Here is an 18,637-nt window from a genome sequence, read left to right on the forward strand (position 1 = left end):
AGCTCATAGAATCTGAAAAAATCTGAAAAAGCTCATAGATACAGAGAACAGATTGATGGTTGCCAGAGGTGAAGTGGGGCGGGCAGAGGGAAGTGGGTGAAGGGGGTCAAAAGATAAAAAGGGGGGAGGGAAAGGGAGTTATGTGCATTAACGTTTTTTATTTATAACTTTTCCTGATGGAGATGATCTCTCTAGCTTTTATGAATTTACAAGCATGTAAATTTTACATTCATTTTATGATATGTCCAGACATAATAGCCACCATATAGAAAGCTATTTTTTTTAATTCCCCTTTTTCTCTCATTGCAAGTTTACTCATATCCCTATAAGTAAATTCAGCACTTACAGGGAAAAAAGAAAAATAAAAAGAAATGCTTGGGTTTGTTTTTATTTTTCATTTTTTTCCTGTTGGATATTCCTAAAAAGGGGGGAGAAATTGAAAATGTTAATCTAACAATAAAATGTGGGGGGTGGGAAAAAAAGGGAGAGGAATCTGGGTATAAAACACTTATGATCACTCCTCCAGGGTACAGCCCATTTCCACTCTCACTTCCAAGGTGCCAGCTGCTGTCAAGGCTCGAATCTTTTGGGGATTCTTCAGTGTAAGTTAGCTTCTCAATTTTCTCCCATCAGATTTATTCTTTAATTTTCTAAGTATTTATCCATGCTTTACAGCTTCCCAAATTTTACTGCTGTTGTTTTCTTTCATTCTCTTTATCCTTGTTACTTTGTGTCTTAAAATAATGACAACAACAAATACTTTCTGTGCTTTTATTAGAGGTTTTGGAACAGAGTGGACAGAAATGTTTATGTTTAACCTGGCATTTGCAAACAATAAAATGTGACAATCCATGTAGCGTTTGTAGCATGGTCCCCTCTTCAGTGCTGTTAGCTGCTATCATTTTTATTAGTGTGCTTGTCTCCTCTTACGTCTGACAGCTTGCGCTGTCTCTTTTCTGGCCAGTCTTTCTCCTTGTCCTAAGCATAGATATTTCTTATGACTCTATTCTCCCACCTTGTTCTGGTTTAGGCTCACCTATGATTTCAGTTCAGGTAGCATGCAAATATATGTATTATCTTCTATTACTTCTGGGCTACAGACTCATTTTCCAACAGTCAGCATGATCCTGACACTAGCAAACTTCATATGCCTGATGCTGAACTCCTCTTCTATCCATACAACCAAGTCTCCTGTGGACATGTCTCTTTTTCTTTTCTTTTTGGAGTGGGCACCACAAAATCCTTGAACTTTGAAACTTGGCTGTTAGGTCAAATGCCGTGTTTTCCCTTTTCCCCCACATTCAATCATTTGTCAATCATGTAGCTTCTCCCTTGGAAATGGCTTTCATTTCCAATCCTTTTTTCACTGCTTATCATGGGCCATTCAGAGTCATTGTTTCTTATCTCCCAACTTGCCTCACTTAAATCTATCTTACAAGCTTCTGAAGATTTCTTTCTAAAGGGTAGTTATTGATAAGACTAAAGGAACTAAGTCTTTAGCCTTAACTCCTAAAAGTCACTCACAGGTTCTCTACATTCTGGACAAGTTAGAGTATAGTAGACATTTACACTTTACATTTAACATTTGACCTTTGTTTATGAGTGACTCTCTAAAAGGCCAGAGGCATTTGCTACTTTATTATTTTCCTGAAGCACAAATTCAAATCACATGTAATATAAAGTTGATGATAGGAAAAGTCACTTAATGAGCGTGCCTTGCCAACTGCACCACCTCAGTCTGCCTCTGTTGTTTTCTACTTGTCATCTGGTATTCAGCAGTTCTTCTGAAGGTTCTGAAGGGACCACATACATTTTTTCAATTCTACTTTACTGTCTTTTAGAAGGAAAAGTATATGAGAGAAATGGCATTTGTGATTTTTGTTATTTTATAGATTGTGTCAAGGGTTACTATACTTGCTAACCCTTGAAAATGTCCAGTGCTCTCTGATTTCCAGAGCCTTGCTTACATTGTTCCTCCTCCCAGTGTTTTCATTATATTTTGCTACGTAAGTAACCACCCTAAAACCCAGTGGCTTAAAACAATAATCATTTATTTGTTCCCAGGTATATTTACAGTGTGGGCAGTGTTTTGAGAAGACAGCCTTTCTCTGCTCCAGGTGGTGGCAGCTGGGTTTCATGGTAGAGAATCTACCTCAGGATGGCTGTCACAAGGCTGCTTGCTGGTGCTGGCTGTCGCAGGGAGCTCAGATGAAGCTGTCGGGATAAGGATGGGAGGGCTAGGGCTTGAATCTCCTCCATGTGGGCCTTTGCAGGTGACTGTTTGGGCTTTGTCCTTACATGGAAGCTGGGTTCCAACAGGGAGGACACAGAAGCTGCCAAAATTTTATAATGCTTGGGCTCAGAATTCCCAGAATGTCACTTCCTCCATATTCTATTGGTCAAAGCAGAAATAGGCCCAGCTCAGATTCAAGCGGAGGACACATATGCTCCAAATCTTGATGGCAGGAGTGACATGCATGTACAAAAAAATGAAGTTATTTGGACCATGTTTGAAGACTAGCTACCACCATCTACCCTATGGCCACAACAATACATTTCTCTCCCATATGAAAAATACACCATTTTTCCCCCTAAGATGTCAAAATATCTCATCCCATTACACATCTAGGACAGGGGTGAAGAAACCACAGCATAAGGGCCAAATCCGACCTGTAGTCAATTTTGTATAGCCCCTGAGATAAGAATGGTTTTTGTATTTTCACGGCGTTATAAAAAAACAGAAACATAGAATATGCTACAGAGATCACACATATTACCGCAAAGCCTAAAATATTTACTGTCTGACAGCTACACAGAAAAAGTGTGCCAACCCGTGGTTTAGGACATCGGTCGGCATCTAAATCAGATCCAAGGGCAGATGTGGTTCCTTGGGTGCAATTCCTTGCCTAGGGGAGAAAATGAGAGGAAAGTGATCCATAGCGATTCTGAAATCCAACTAGTCAAATGATATCAGTTCCTTAATTCAGCTCACTTCTAATCTTTGGAAATGATTCTCAGTGGCTCTTTGCTCCATCTTAAATCCCTTTTGAAAACAGGTCATAATTGCAGATGAGCAGTTTCCACAGCCTGCTTCCTGCCTATAAAGTTGCAGGTCCAGAGGCCTCTATTCATTCTGAATAGACTCTGTCTATTTCAATGTAAGCTAATAGAGATCCTTAAGTAGCCATAGTTTTCTTATACTTCAAGTTTATAATCATCTCCCTTAGGCAAAAGCCATACTCATATATATATATATATTTTTTCAAAGACAGGCCCTTTTCTACCTTGGGTCTGTATGAGACTGTTCTGGGCAATATCATTTGGATTCTTAGAAGCCCTGCAGTCTAGTTAGAAGGATCTATGAAGATCGATTTACCTACCTTAAATCTTTGTGAGCTATGAACTTATCTATTGTTGTATAAGAAGTTATCCTTGAACTTAATGGCTTAAGACAACCATCTATTACTATCTCACAGCTTCTCTGTTAGTTAGGAATCCAAGACACTGCTTACACCCTCTTCCTCAATGTCTCTCGCTGCAACCGAGGTGTCAGCCAGGCGCTGGTCTTGTTTTAGTCAGCTCAGATTACCATAAGAAAATAGCATAGATTAGATGGCTTAAACAACAGACATTTATTTTTCACAGTTCTGGAGGTTGGAAGTCCAAGATCAAGGTGCCAGCCAGTTCGGTTCTTGGTCAGGGCCATCTGTTTGGCTGGCAAATGGCTCCCTTCTCATTGTATCCTCACAATGGCAGAGAAAACAGAAGCTTTGGTGTCTATTTCTCTTCTGATAAGGGCACTAATCTCATCATGGGGGCTACACCCTCATGACCTGATCTAAACTTTGTTATCTCCCAAAGACCCCAATGTCATCACATTGGGGATTAGTTAGGGCTTCATAATATGAGTTTTGGGGGGATTTAAACATTCAGTCTGTAACAGGCCTCCTCTAAGGCTGCACTCAGGGAAGACCCACTTCCAAGCTTCCTGTCAGGCGGGGTCTCAGCTCCCACTGCCCGCGCAAGAACGCAGGACATGGTGAGGCCAAAAAGGAACACCCACGGAGCCACAGATAGGGGAGTCATACCGCTATATTCTCGCTGGAGGCTGGTCGAGACACAAAAGCAAACATCTGTCAATACCCCAATGAGGGGTCTTCTTGCACCCCAGTCTCGCTGGCGCCCGGGAGAGACACAGGAAGTAGGATCAACACAATCCACAATCCGCTTGCTAACCGCACTTGCTAGCCACAAGCCGGGCTTGCTAGCTTAGCCACGCAGTTATATTAGTGGCTAGTGGCCAACTGGTCACAGCTGATGGCCACCTACTACCGAGTCAGCCCTTTTCCACGTGAGGTTGAGAGCCTGGAAACTGCTCTCTGGGACTCCGTCTCTACACTTACTCATGTGGCTGTTGGCAGGATTAAGTTCTTTGTGGGCTGTTGGACTGAAAGCCCCAGTTCTTGTCTGGCTTCTTGGATGGAAGCCTCCATTGTCCCTTGCCACATGGGCCTCTCCACAGGGCAGCTCACATCATAACAGCTGGCTTCTATGAAGGCAGCAAGTGAGAGAGGAAGAGAGGGTGCATAAGATGGGGTCCATCGTCTCTTTGCACTTTAACCTGGAAGTGCTATCCATCACTTTTGCCATGATCAATTATGCTTAGGGGACGAGAATACATAAGGGCTCAAATACCAGGAGATAGGGATCATTGGGGGCCATCACAGAGGCTGCCTACCACAGGGTCTTCTAGCTGCAATGCAAGAATCCTTGTCTTGAACTTCACCTAAGGCTATATTTTCCTGATGTCACCTTGGATTTGACCTTTGCCGTTAGGCCGCTTCTTATACTGAGAGTTTTGTCCTCTGGAGAAGGTAGGAATGACAAATAGTTTTATTTCAAATCCAGCAAGTCCTGGCTTCTTTAGGCTTCCTTTAAATTCTGATTGAAAATGGAAAGGGGACAGACAGCTGGCTCAGTTGGTTAGAGCATAAGCTCTGGACAATGGGGCTTCTGGTTCCATTCCCGCATGGGCCAGTGAGCTGCGCCCTCCACAGCTGGAGTGGGGTCAATGAGCTGCCCTGAGCTCCTGGGTGGTCAGATGGCTCAGTTGGTTGGACGATGGGCTCTTAACCACAAGGTTGCCGGTTTGACTCCCACAAGGTATGGTGTGCTGCGCCTGCTGCAACTAACAATGGCGACTGGACCTAGAGCTGAGCTGAGCCCTCCACAACTAAGATTGAAAGGACAACTTGACTTGTACAGAGCTGATGAGTCCTGGAAATACACACTGTTCCCCTATAAAGTTCCTGTTCCCCGTCCCCAATAAAAACCAAAAAAAAAAAAAAAGAAAAAAGAAAATAAAAGAAAATGGAAAGATTTCCTTTTCAGCTGATCTCATTTCTCTTGTACTGTATCATAAGTATCTAAAAGAAACCATTCAACCTTTTCAACATTCTATCCAAATATCTACTTAGCCAGATCCACATGTTCATTACGTATCTTTTCTGTATCTTTCATGTAACAACAGGCTAATTTAGCTAGTTGTTCTTCCAATGTATCAATGGCCTTCCCCTTTCCCCATCCTATAATAACAATACTTTCACTCTCCTTTAATAATGCTCTTCACTAGCAGATTCCTCAAAGTTCTTCCAGCTTCTATCCTCCACCTGATTCCAAGGGCACTGCCACCTACTTTGGGTTTCTGTGTCGTGTGGGGGACCCTGCTCGCTGAGCCATTTGTCGTGCGAGGTGGCCTGCAGTCCCTGGTTCCACTCCCCACATAAGAACACAGGATATGGCTAGGCCAAAAAGGAACACCCACGGAGCCACAGATAGGGGAGTCATACCACTATAGTCTCACTGGGGGCTGGATCCACACAACCTGCAACCTGCTGTCCGCTTCTCTGCCTGCCAACCAACTGACTAACCAACCAGTGCAGCCGTGGCAGTTATATCAGTGGCTAATTGGCTAACTGGTTACAGCTGATGGTCAATTAGCCACAGCTGACAGCCATCTACTACCCGGGCCAGCACCTTTCACATGAGGCTGAGAGCCTGGAAACTGCTCTCTGGGACTCTGTCCCCACAAGGTGACAGCAGGACCTCACCTCTAGGTACATAATTATGTTTCATTTATCTATTGCTGTATAACAAACCAATCTAGAACTTAGTGTTTCAAAACAACAGCATTCACTTTTTTTGCTAACAATTTTGCAATTTAGGCATGAGTCAGTGAAGACAGCTCATCTTGCTTTCATGTGGCGTCAGCTGGGGCTAAGCGATTATCCACTTCCAAGATAACTCACTCACAAGGCTGGCAATTGGTACCGGCTGTCCACTAAGAGCTCAGCTGGGGCTATAATCCTCTTCCCTGTGAGCCTGTCCACGTGGCTGCATAGGCTTCCATGAGTACTTGGAGGGAAGTGATTGAATCTCAGAACTATTTAGGAGGTAAAGATCAGGAGACTGTCTTAAATTATGTCTTAAATGACTGGTCTTAAGTTATGTCTTTATATTCAGTATATTCACAACAATGTGAATATACTGTAAGCTACTGACTGTATACTCAAAAATGGTTCAGATGGTCAATACTATGTTGGGTGTGTTTTTAGCCACAATGGAAAAGTAATAAATAAACGCAGGGGATGATGGTGATGGCCTGGAGGTGGGTGGAGGTGCGTGAAAGAGAAAGAAATGTTATGGATGACAAAAACCAATAAAACACAGTCTCTGGCCTGAAACACTTGTTTGGTCCAGCATGGGATGCAGAGCAGTTAAAAGTCACAACACATGTGGTAGACACTGCAGCTTTCTGCTGCAGGGCTAACATAGGTACAAAGACCATGCCCAAAACAGACCTTTAATATCTGCAATGTCCAGTCATTTAAGACATAATTATAGGTTCGAATTTCTTAAAGCACACCTCAAAATGAACATAGCCAGAGAAATAGATATGAGTAAAAGAACTATAGGTGCATACAATATTTCCCTATCAATAGAGCATGTAACCTGGTAGGCCAGAAGCAACATGGTAGGGTGGTGGGCAGGAAAGAAAGCAGATGTTTCTTGGTCATTAGCCCTATTTTTCTAGGATATAAAATCCCTTTGTTGTCTTATAACTCTTAGTGCGTCTGGAAACTATTGCTACTGAGATCTCACTTTTGAAACTTTCTTTCTTTGAAGTAGTAAACAGGTCATAAAGATCATTTATATCCTGAATGAATGTACATGGCCCTCTCCCCCCACACACTCAAACTTTCCCCATACTCACAAGGTTTTATAAATAGCCAAATACACAGATTTTCATTGAGTTTTGTTGGCAACATGACTCTATTGTTCTTCCATATAAGTCTAAACCATTTCTAAAGAAAAGGGCAAAATAGGAGTCTCCCTTTTACTGGCATGTTACCCCATCCCTACACACTTTTCTGAAGACACCTCGAATTTCACTCACCATTGACGATATAGTCTAGGTCTCCCTGCTTTGTTGTCAACTGCATGATGTGTCAGTTGACTGGCTCAGTCATGGTTTTGGGCCGTCGTGCTGAGTCGTGTAATTTTATTTTTTATTTCTTGAAATCTCATCGATTGTCCTTTTCTGCACAGGCTGTCGTCTATCTAGGGTCTCCCCTCTGCAAAATAATGACTAAAGACCACTCCATGAATCTGCCTCATGCCCCATATGACGGCTCTCCACGCCTCCACTAATTCAGTCTCTCCTGCCAGGTCTTAGAAGGATCTGATATGGTCATTTAAGCCTGAGAATCAAAACGGATAAGACAATGTGTTCATTCATTCAAAAATCATTGTTGAGTGCCTACTACGCATTAGGCAGTATCTAGATGTTGGGATCACAACGATGAACAAGTCAGACAAGGATCCTCTCATGGAACTTATTCTTGTTTTTTTTTTAAATCTCAGAGGTGTTTGACTTTTAACAATGGACAATATGCCAGCGTGGCTTAAAGACAAAGGAATCAGGTTCTACATTTGGAACTAAGCCACATTTCCCTTGGTGGGGGTAGGGGAGGTTCGCCCAGCATCCTGGAATCATACTTCTTCCACCGACTTATAAGTGAAGTCTGACTGGAATCATCAAGGACTAGATCAACTGTCCTTTTTCTTGGGCCCTTGCCAGGCTCCAGCAAGACAATACCTTTTTGTGAAGTGTATTCAGTTAAAAGGCAAGAAAGGCCAAGGAGGGTAGAGCTGGCATTAGAGGTCAGCACAGGGGCCCAAGACCACCCCTCGGCCAATGCTCGGGAAGATATTGCCCCCTCGTGGTTCCTCACACAACCCAGTGAGGAACTGGAGGTGGAAACAGTTGTCCAAGGCTCCAGGTTAATTGCAGCCCTTGCCGCTTCTGAACTTGAGTTTCAATTTCAATAGACTCTGGGTTTATTTTCACCCGGGATACACACTTTCTTCCCCATGGAGGGAAATGACATCATGACAGCAATTAAATCTCTTTATCACAATCTTCAGACTCCCCTCACCACCAAGAAAAACCCGCTATGTAAATCCAAGTATCACTACTGTTTTTCTCTTCCGAATGCTCTTAAAGCGGATATTTGCTTTGCTTTCCATAATTTGAACCGGGATCTGTGACTATGTTGCCAGTGGAGTTGTTTTGGATATCCTGTCGCCACAACACCACTTTAAACTCCCTAACAGCGGGAGCCTTATCTTCAATTCCCACCACCACCCTCACCCCATACCCGGCAGCACTTAAACCGGTATAGGGGTAAAGAATGTCTAGTAGGGGTGGGGGAGGGGGGAAGAGATGAACAGGGAAGCAAGCAAATAACTAGAAATTGTGCTTGATGCTGTGCTGGAAAAGAGAATTCCTGGAGATCGGAAGTGAGGGAGAATCTACTGATGTACGGAGTTTTAAACGTATGTGTTTGTAGCAGTCAAGTTTGAAAACCTAAATGATACCGTATTGGAAAAGCTCTCTGTGGCGCAAGACAAATGGAAATGTCCTTAATAAAACTGTTAGCTTCCATATATTATAAACTTAAAGTGGGTAAGAATGGGTGCTAGGTGCTATCGCTCTATCAAACTATAATCTCCTCTAATGGCCAACTCCTGGGAGATAAATATAACTACTCCCTTTTCACAAGTTCGAGGGAAGGAAACCACACGGTCCGTCCGAGGTCGGTGCACGAACAAGCTCCGCGCGCTGACCTCCCGGAACGCCGAGTCTCTTTCAAGCAGCAGCTTTGACACTCTGCAGGTCAGCTCTGTTGGCCCCCCGTTCGGCTTGCAGTGAGGAGGGATATTCCCTTAGCCAACAAATATTTATCGAGTGTCTACTATATACCAGGTAGCGTATTTATAAAGCTGTGGGATTAAAAAGATAAACAGGGCACGGTCTTGTCTTCCAGGGAGGAGCTCTCAAAAGAGTCAGAAAGGCAGCCAGGTAAACATCAATTCCAGAACAGTCTGAGAAGGGCTGTGACAAGAGTCTGAACAGGGGCCCGGGGAGCCTCGCGGAGAGGAACGGCGGCGGCCGGTGCGGGGCCGGGGGTGGGGATCGCGGTGGGAAAGATTTTGGAGGACCCCGCGTGTGAAGTGGGCTTGGAGCTTTGCCCTGAACACGGCGGCCCGGCTCAGGCCGCCCCCGGATGTCACTCCGGGTCTCGCATCCTGTCATTTCCAGCTGCGGACTAGGAAGGGAAGAAATAGGTGTAAAGCGGTGTAGGGGCGCAAATGCCTCGTGAGGATCCCACAAACAAAAGTAGCACATCACACCTAGCGGTGGGCACCCTGGCGGAGGGCCTGTCTCCTCGAAGCCCCGCTCCAAGTTCGCGAGCACCGCCACGCCAGTGCGCCAACTCCGTCCCCACACTGCCACCAGGGTAACTCGCAAGACCTGCCCTGCCCTCCTTCCGCGGCCCTCTCCCTCGGACCCACAGCGGAGCTGGAGGCTGGGGTCTGCCGCTTCCGCCCGGCCCCCCCCCCCCGCCCGCCCCGGGCGCACGCCTTTGGGCCGCGGGGCAGCTGCCTCCTCCCGCGGGGGCTTCGCGGTTCGCGTCCTGTCCCTCGCGGCGACAGCCTGCAGCCCACGTCCAGGGAGGGCGGAGGGACGAGGGGGAGGGCAGAGGGGAGGGAGGAGGGCGAAAGAAAGGGCGCAGCTGGGATCCTGGACTTCCCAGAGTCGGCCAGGAGCGCGCACTCCGCCGCTCTCCGGGTCCCAGCGTCCCAGCCGCCGCCCGCGCCCCTCGGTCCCACTCCTCCTCCTCCTCCTCCTCCTCCTCCTCCTCCTCCTCCTCCTCCTCCTCCGCCTCCGCCTTTCTGGGCGCCTCTCGCCCCCTCCCTTCAGCAGCGGCTCGGCTCGGGCTGCGGTCGCCCCCAACCCCGAGGCGGCCACATCCCCAACTCTCCGGGGTCACTCGTGGGACGCGCGTCCTCGCCCCATCCTTTCTTCCTGCCTTCCCCCCCCTCGCGCCCGCCCTCGCTCCCCAGGTCTCCGGCCCGGGTCCCGGCCGTCTGCGGCCCCAGCTCAGCCCGCGCCTCGCCCCGCCGGCTCTCCGTCTCGCACTTCCTGAGTCGCCGCCGCCGCCGCAGTCGCGCCGCGCCCGGGAGCCCGAACTCGAGACGCCGCTGCCCCGGCTCCGGCCCGCCGCGCCCGGGGGAGGGAAGAGCGGGCGAGCGCGCCCTCGCCCAGCCCCGCGCCCCGGCCCTGCCCGGCGAGGCACGACCGGGAAGATGAACAACGGCGTCAAAGCCGAGAAGGAGAACACCCCGAGCGAGGCCAACCTGCAGGAGGAAGAGGTACTGAGCGGCTCGGGGCGGCGGGTCCGGCCGGGGGCGCCCGCGCGGCTCCCTCCCAAGTGCGGGCGGCGGGCGGGATGCGGGCGCGGGGCGCGGGGCGCGGGGCCCCGGGGTGGGACCTGCCGCAGACGGCGGTCCCGGGACAGTGTAGCTTCGGAGAGTGTGTTTTTGTGGGTGCGTGCCTAACATTGCGTAACTCTGAGGACTTTTCGGAAACTTTTGTAAGTATAATGGTCAGCTTTGTTTGCCCGAGATTTTAAAAGCGGAATCGACACTGACTCCGGGGTGACCTCGGAGGGTCAGGACTTAGGTCTGCGTCTGGCCCTGGAAGTTGTGGGGTGTGTGTGTGTGTGGTTTAAGGAAGAAGTCGGGGAAAGTTCGTCTTAAAAGATACCTTCTCGTCCCTGCCCCCTCCCTTTCAGCGTTGAAAGTTCGTGGTGAAATATCTTTCCAGCTGAGGCATTTTGGATTAATAGATAACTCCTCAGCCGCATTCTTCTCTGATGAGTCAAAGACCCCGAACCTGGGTGATTAGGTTTTGTAAATGTGGGGGCGATGCGGTTGTGGGGAGCAGAGTGTAAAACTTGACAATTAACCAAATGATCATCGAGGCGATTTTAATAGGACTTTGGCTTCCGAGCGTAAATTTCATGTGGTGGGTCCCCAATAACGATAAAAATGTTGGGTCTGCCGAGCTTTCCTTTGGTATACACAGAATTCAGTCAGTGTAGGAGGGAAGTCCTGAACACACGTTTCAGAATCTGTAGTTAGGATATTTATTGTATCCTATAAAATGGCTCTTTTCCTGCAGGTACATGATCTGGAGTCCAAGAAACAATGTTTTTCGCCTACTTTTTAAGATCCGACCTAGTGGAGTTCTTAAACATGCTAAACAGAACTTTAGAATGTGTGTAAATGCAAAAAGTATGCATCTAGGTATGACCTATGCAGCATTCCTACAGGTATTTCATCCTATATATAAGGCTAACAGAATGGTAAGCTGATTCTAAAGCAGTGAGGATTTTGAGATTATTATTGAGATAATATGTTATGTGCAAACTGAAATTCTGATAGTGAAACCAAATTTTGTGGAGGATTTGATTAGTACATATAAGCCCTTAGCACATTGTCCACTTGTAACTGGGGAAGTAAAGGAGAGACCTAAAACCACACAAAATTAACACAAAAATTTTACTCTTAACACAGATGTAGGGTAGTGCAAGCTAGGTGAATTGCAGTAAGCCAAAAATTGCCTTCTCACATGAAGAAACTGCCTATTTTATTATAAACTATTATTTTGAAAAGCGTTGCTTACATGCTTGTTGTGTTTAACTACAAGTGAAGGAATACTGTTGACATTTCCTTCTTTTTCAAAGGGGTGACTTGAATTGCAAGTTCTACTTTTTTCTTGAACCTTGCAGGCTTCTTGGTATTTATTTTTCTGCCAGTAAAATAAAATTTAAAAAATGATGACAAGTTTACCTTTTCTTGTGAATCACTACTTTTAACAAATTCACAGAACACACCAAGGTAATAATTGCTTCAGAAGCTTTTCTTTCAGGTAGGTTGGCAATCTGTGTACTTCAAAGGGTAAGAATATACTGTATGAAACCAGCCTTTTCTCTTCATCCAATTAAGAAAACTTGTAAATGTAAAACGTTAATCAGGCAAAGTAAAGGTTTCTTTCTTTTTTTTCTTTTGGTAGGTAGCAAAAGAGGTTTGAGTGTCCCCAAACCATAACCTACTTAACTTGATAAAATTAAATAAAGTCACATTTTTCTTCTTGACCTTTCTCAGCCTACCCACTGCCAGTACTGAGGTGTTGTTTGCCCTGTTCCTGGTCATTTTAATGTGTGAGGTTGTGTCCAAGTAGAATCACAGGTGACCTTAGTATAGTCACTGCCTCTTACTGTCCTGTTGTCATTACAGTGTTCCTTTTTAGGTGGGAATGGCATGTGGCTCTAGGAAGTGTCAGTAGCTTTAGCAAGACACTTGCTATTTTAAAAACAGGTTAGGAAGATTTCAGAACCTAAGTTGTACAAAAGGTGGAGTGCGTAAAACAGATACACTGTAAAGACAGAGGGTTTGTAACGTTAAAAATTCAGGAAAAGAAAGTAAGTTGGCCTGAATGATCCAGGTAATTTTGCCCAAATTCCCTGTTTTGGATTTATGTTTTGGTTTTGGAAAACTCCGAACCTCTTTTGTCTAACTCTGGAAGCCACAAGTAAAGTAAATATGGTTTTTAGTGAGTCTCATTAATGTGCTCAGCATTATACAAAACCACCACACTGGACCCTTTTCCTGCCCACCCAACGATCAGCAATTTGTCCTCAAACACATCTAAAAGTCTTGGCTGAGGACTCCAGTAAACAGCACACAGACATATAAAATATATATATACACACATAATAACAAGAGAGGAAAAATGTGTTTTGTTATAGTTTCTGGTGGTGATTGCACTGACGAGGAAGAGAGAGTCCAATCATCATTAAGGGAAAACAGTTTATTTCATAGATCGTCAAGGGTAGTTGAGGCTTTCTCTGGTACGTTATAGAATCCAAGTTGTGTTTTTCTTTTCAATTTTTGAAATTAGTTCCTTTTATCTTCCAAGCCATTTTAGCCCTGCTTGAGAGCTTCTAAAGCTTACTCTGAAATAATTGATGCAGAAACCGTTTTTTGGTTCCAACTGTACAGATTGAACAGTCCAGGGTTTAGGAGAATTTTTGCAGCTTTTTAGTTTCAGAAGTTTTTGAGAACTTGGGGAGGACATAGTCTTCTGCTTTAGATAGTGTTTAAAACTGAGGAAAACTGATATTAAGATATGGCTAGACAATTTTGTAAGAGATAGTATATCTGCCTTTCTAGCTTCTAGTATGCTAAACATGTGTGTTCCTATGTGAATTGTCCCTATTAAGAAAAACTGGTTGTCAAAATCTTACTGGGGTGTGAGATTTACAAGGTTTATGTATGTATAGGGCATTAAATCATTTATCACATTTTACAATTAATAAAATAATTTCTAGAATTTGCCTTTAATTTTGGACTAGGCAGTATTCTCTTAAAACATCTTTGGCAGTTTGTGCTTGACCAGACTTTATTAAAATTAATAAATATGTAAGTAATGCACTCATTTGTCTTATCAGTTGTTTTAAATGTCACCCTTTTTTCATCTAGTAGTAGATAGGACTAATTTATTTTTGGTCACCAAATTTTCAAAATAGAAATTTCTTTGTTTGGAAATCAGGTAAATATGTAATTTTGTTTCCATTTTACTTTTATTTGTGTCATTGGGTACTTTTCAGGTTGATTACAAATTATTTTTTAAAAGTGTTTTATTATGTTGAGGTGCTAGTGTTAGAGTAATTTCTCCTTAAATTGCTTTGATGTAACTTTTTTGTACTTAAAAACTGAAAAAGCAAAAAGCTTGGCAGTGTTGGAATATTGATCAAAAAGTTGTTTGGCAGCAATCATGGAGTAGTCAGTTCTTCAAATGTTAATACAAATCTTTGCCTCACATTCCTTCTTTTAAAGTGCTTAGTCATTTTGCCAAAATATTGGGGTCATGAAGAAAATTGTTTTTTTTAATTGGCACAGAGAAAAGGTACCATGTCAATTTGATGTGGCAACTTCAGGTTTTCACTGAGCATTAAGTTTAATCTACGTTATGACTTGGGGAAAGTACAGAATGGTTTTATACAATTTAACGAAGCCTGGGGTCTCTGGTACTCTAAATCAAATCTAATACAATAAACTTATATTTCAGTGATAGAATAGGATTTGGTGACAGTGTTTCGGGTGGAAATGTGGTGACTTCATAGTAAAATGACGCGGTAAGACCACTGCCAATATGGCATGCACTTTTGTTATTTTTCCAGTAGTGGTTTTAAAATTTCCCTGATAAACCCTTATGCTCATGTGCAGTCTTCTTTATTTCCAATGGCATTCGTTTATTGGGTAGTTTGGATAAGGTAGAGGTTCTTTTTGGAGATGCTTTTATATAGTTTGTAAGTTCATGTTAATTTTTGCTTTGAGGACAAAGCTGTTCAATGATGATGGGGTAATAGTGTGGGAACTCTTGTGTGTTGTGATGGTGATATAAATTAGTGCAGCTCTTTGGAGGACTTTGGCATTATATATTAAAAAAAGGCCTAAACCCTTTGATTCAGTACTTTCGATTTTAGGAATTTACCCAAAGGAAATAATGAGCACGCACAAAGATTTATTTATAGGAATGATTATTACAGAGTTTCTTATGATAGTGAAAATTTACATGGACTCTGTATGTCTGAAATAGGGAAATTGCTAAGTAAATCATGGTATCCTTCCTGAAAGAGAATATTATGTAGCCATTAAAAGCCACGTTTTAAAAGAAAACAACAGGAAATGTATTCTGTTACAGTTCTGGAGACCAGAAATCTAGAATCAAAGTGTCAACATTGCCACCCTCCCACTGAAGGAGGTATAAGAGAATTTGATATTGTCTCTTCCAGATTCTGACTACATTTTAATTGAGATAATTATCAATGTTGTAGCATTAATTGAAAAGTACAGATTTGAAAGTTTTATACTATGTGACGCCAATTTAAAAAATATATGTGTAACTAAATATATAAAAAAATTAAATGTTAATAAAAGTTATCTGGTGGATTACAAATAATTTTTATTTATTTACTTTCTGATGCTTTTCTGTGCTTTCTAAATTTTCTAAAATGAACATGTGAACAAAAACAATTAAATGTCTTTTGCTTTGAAGAGTTCATCACATTTTCTTGCAGCTTCTGTAGGTGTCACAAAACCGTTGGATTGGTTGTATTTCGTTTTGTTCTCAAGCATTGCTGTAGGAATCAGACCTCTTCTGTTCCTGGTAGCCTTTCTTCAGAATTATCTCCCTCCTTCTTTATCCTGGCTCCTTTTAGTGATCTTTAGCAGCTTTCCTTGTACTAATATGCTTTGTCAGTGTATCCTTACACCACACTGCTGGATCCTCTGATGGCCCCGACTCCTTTAGCACTGCTCTATTTACACAGTGAAGTCCAAACTTGACATGAGAATGGCCCCAATGTACTTCTATACTCTGTAAACCATTTACTTCAACCCCCTTTTTTTCTAGCCTGAGCTGCTTTCAAGGCAGAAGTCAAGTTTCAGCCTACATTTTTGCAGGATCCCATCAACTGAATGTCCCATCCCAAAGAGATGATCGTCCTCAGAATTCTAGTAAAAGTTACTTTTTGTTATCTCCATTTAATTCCTGAATTATTACCTTCTTTCATGTATTTTGTTTTCAAAGGATCAGTGACATCATGGTATTCCCAATACTCAACACCTACCCAAAGTTACTACCCCAGCACCAGGCAAGAAGCACACAGTCACACATATATATGTACATAATTCTTGATAAACGCATAGTTTATAAACAAGAAATAGCCTTATTGGTAGGGTTGGAGATGCTTTTGTATAGGTAAGCTGTTAAAAAGCAACCACTGTTTATTGTTGAGGTCCCTTGCTCACAGGAGATTTGCTGAAGTCATGGATGGATCAGCTGGGAAATGTAACTCCCTCCGTCTGTCATCCATAGCCTCCATTTGAGTGCACAGGTGAGCTCTGCCTGGTCCATCCAACAGCCACTGCCAGTGTGGGCCCACTCATTCCGAGGTGCATTTGGGTTTTCATCGTTAGAATTTGGTTACTGCTGTGGAACTCAACGTTGGTTCTTTGGACAGAGCTTCTGGAAGCCTTGGTTAGGTGGAAGAGCTCAGCTCTCCCTGGGTTCCCAAACAAGCATGCTCTGTGTGACAGCCACTTTGGAATGTTTGTGTTCAGTTTCCTTTGGCACCTTAGTGTCTGCCTGGGGGTAGGGGAAAGGGAATGCAAATGTTCCTCTTGAAAAGTGCTTGCTTTGGTCAAAGAAAAAACCCAGGAAGGAATGAGGGGAATGAACCTTAATCATTGCCGAAACAAAAGTAGCTGCCCGGCTCAGCAGGCTTTGGGCCAGGTATTTACATTGATGCTGTGTTGATATCAGTATGTCATCCCTGATGGAGATGAGCTTATTTTGATGTCTGGGGATAACTTGCATGTAACTCTTTAAAGTGTGTTGGGAGAATGTTTTTAAACAACTTCAGTGCATTGTGTGTATATATGGGAACCGGGAGGGGTGGAGTGCTTGACTGCATACTCCAGGAAGGGTACATGTGTGAGCTTATCAGAATAGAGTTGCCCAGTCGGTCATTTTTACCGATAGCAGAAAAAGGAAAATACTAGAATATTTGATCCTATGAAAATTTCTGAACTGTTTTTGCCCATTCGCTCAAGAAATAATGATTGCTAACTTTTGTGTCAAGGACTGGCCAAGCACTTTATATGTACTACATTATTCCATCCTCAGTACAAGCTGATGTGGGTATTACCATGACGATGAACCTCATTTTATGGGGAGCCACTGAGGCACTTGAGAGGTTCAGTAACAGGCCTTCATTTGCAGATTCTGGGGATACCAAGATCTGTGAGAGGTAGTCACTCCCAGTTGAGTGGTGATAGCCATGTATAATAAAGCACTGAGTTAAAGCTGAAATAGTTGTATGAGTTGGGGACACAGTCAACACTGCAAGGACAGGGTGATGGAGCTGTGTCAAAGAAAACTTAAAAAGAGGTGACATGTGAGCGAAGTCTCGATTAAGATTTAGCCAGATGTGAAGAGTTGAGATAGCGTGGGGGAAAGATCGGCCTGTATGAAGATATAGATGCTTCCAAGGGACCCTTTTGGGGAGAGCAAGCAAGACATGGCAGGAAAGAAGGGAAGTAAGGGTGACCCTGGAGAGGGAGGGAGGCACTGTTGGGGAAACTCGCCTGTGGAGGGAGCTGGGCTGCTGTGCAGCAGGGACCTGGCATTCTGGGATCTTCCAGTGGGGAAGGGGAGGCAGCAGGTTTTGGAGGAGTTATTGAAAGAGTCCTGGTCTCAAAGTAAGGCAGTGGCTGGCAGTGGTGACTGAGCTGGATGGAGAGCCAGAGGTGTGTGGGGGCCTTGACAACTGTCAGATGTGCGGGAGAGAAGAGTTTCATCCAGGAATACTCTTAGGAGTCTCTTGTGGATGACTAGCTAAATAGTGGCTGTATTTGTAGAAATAGAAAATAGAGAGTTTGGAAGGGAAATAAAAGTAGGCAACTAAGAGGTGAGGATGTTGGGTTTGAGATGCAGAGGAGAAGTCTGATCTTGAAAAGTGATTGTCAGAACAATTCAAGAATATATAGCTGGTGACTGAAAAGGTGGGTAACATGAGTGAGAGTGGCCAGAAAATTGAAGAGAGGCATTGAGACTCTTGTTCCTAGGAAACCTGTGTGGGTAGGCAACAAAAGAGAAATTTTGCTTAAAAGTTGATCTAAGTAAAAAACCGTGATTTTTTTTCTGGAGGCGGGAGCTGGAAATTCTTGGGAAAAACTGAAGCAACAGTTTTAAAGCTGTCTTTAATTTAGAAACATAAAAATGTATTACATATGATCTACCTAATTATAACCTAATAGTGTTCAGTATACTTATCCATTTGAAAGCCTGGATGGGGGCGGGGAAGCTTAGAAAAATCTAGGTATATACAGTATTTCTTACACTCTTTTGCTTTCATCTGCAGTCTCTGGAAATTGCTTTCCTCTAAAAGTCGCAGTTAATTTCCCAGGCTTTCACTTGTTCAATTTTTCTTTTCCCAACCCTGGAAGATTAAGCTATCATAAAATTTATAGATGGGTTTGGAAAACAAAGGTGGATGGCCTAAACAAGCTTCAGTATATGTGTGTGTGTGTGTGTGTGTGTATGTGTACACACACACACACACACACATATTAAACTTTTATTTATTTTAAATGTATT

The 18,637-nt window shown here is 43.6% G+C and overlaps 1 protein-coding gene across 4 annotated transcripts in view; it reads left to right on the top strand.

Annotated features, from left to right (window-relative positions):
• Window positions 1–9,558: 9,558 nt before the first annotated feature.
• Window positions 9,559–18,637, top strand: part of RBPMS (RNA binding protein, mRNA processing factor) — a 157,108-nt gene continuing 148,029 nt past the window's right edge. For 3 of the 4 annotated variants that reach the window (XM_081046785.1, XM_081046783.1, XM_081046784.1), the window contains exon 1: window positions 10,058–10,779. In XM_081046785.1, the coding sequence (XP_080902911.1) occupies window positions 10,714–10,779 (66 nt within the window). In that variant the 5' untranslated portion in view covers window positions 10,058–10,713. Of the gene's footprint in view, window positions 10,780–18,637 lie in introns of all 4 variants that reach the window. The other variant, XM_081046782.1, reaches the window with a different exon arrangement.

Source organism: Rhinolophus hipposideros (genome assembly GCF_964194185.1).
Source record: "Rhinolophus hipposideros genome assembly, chromosome: 4".
In the NCBI taxonomy this organism is placed as follows: domain Eukaryota; kingdom Metazoa; phylum Chordata; class Mammalia; order Chiroptera; family Rhinolophidae; genus Rhinolophus; species Rhinolophus hipposideros.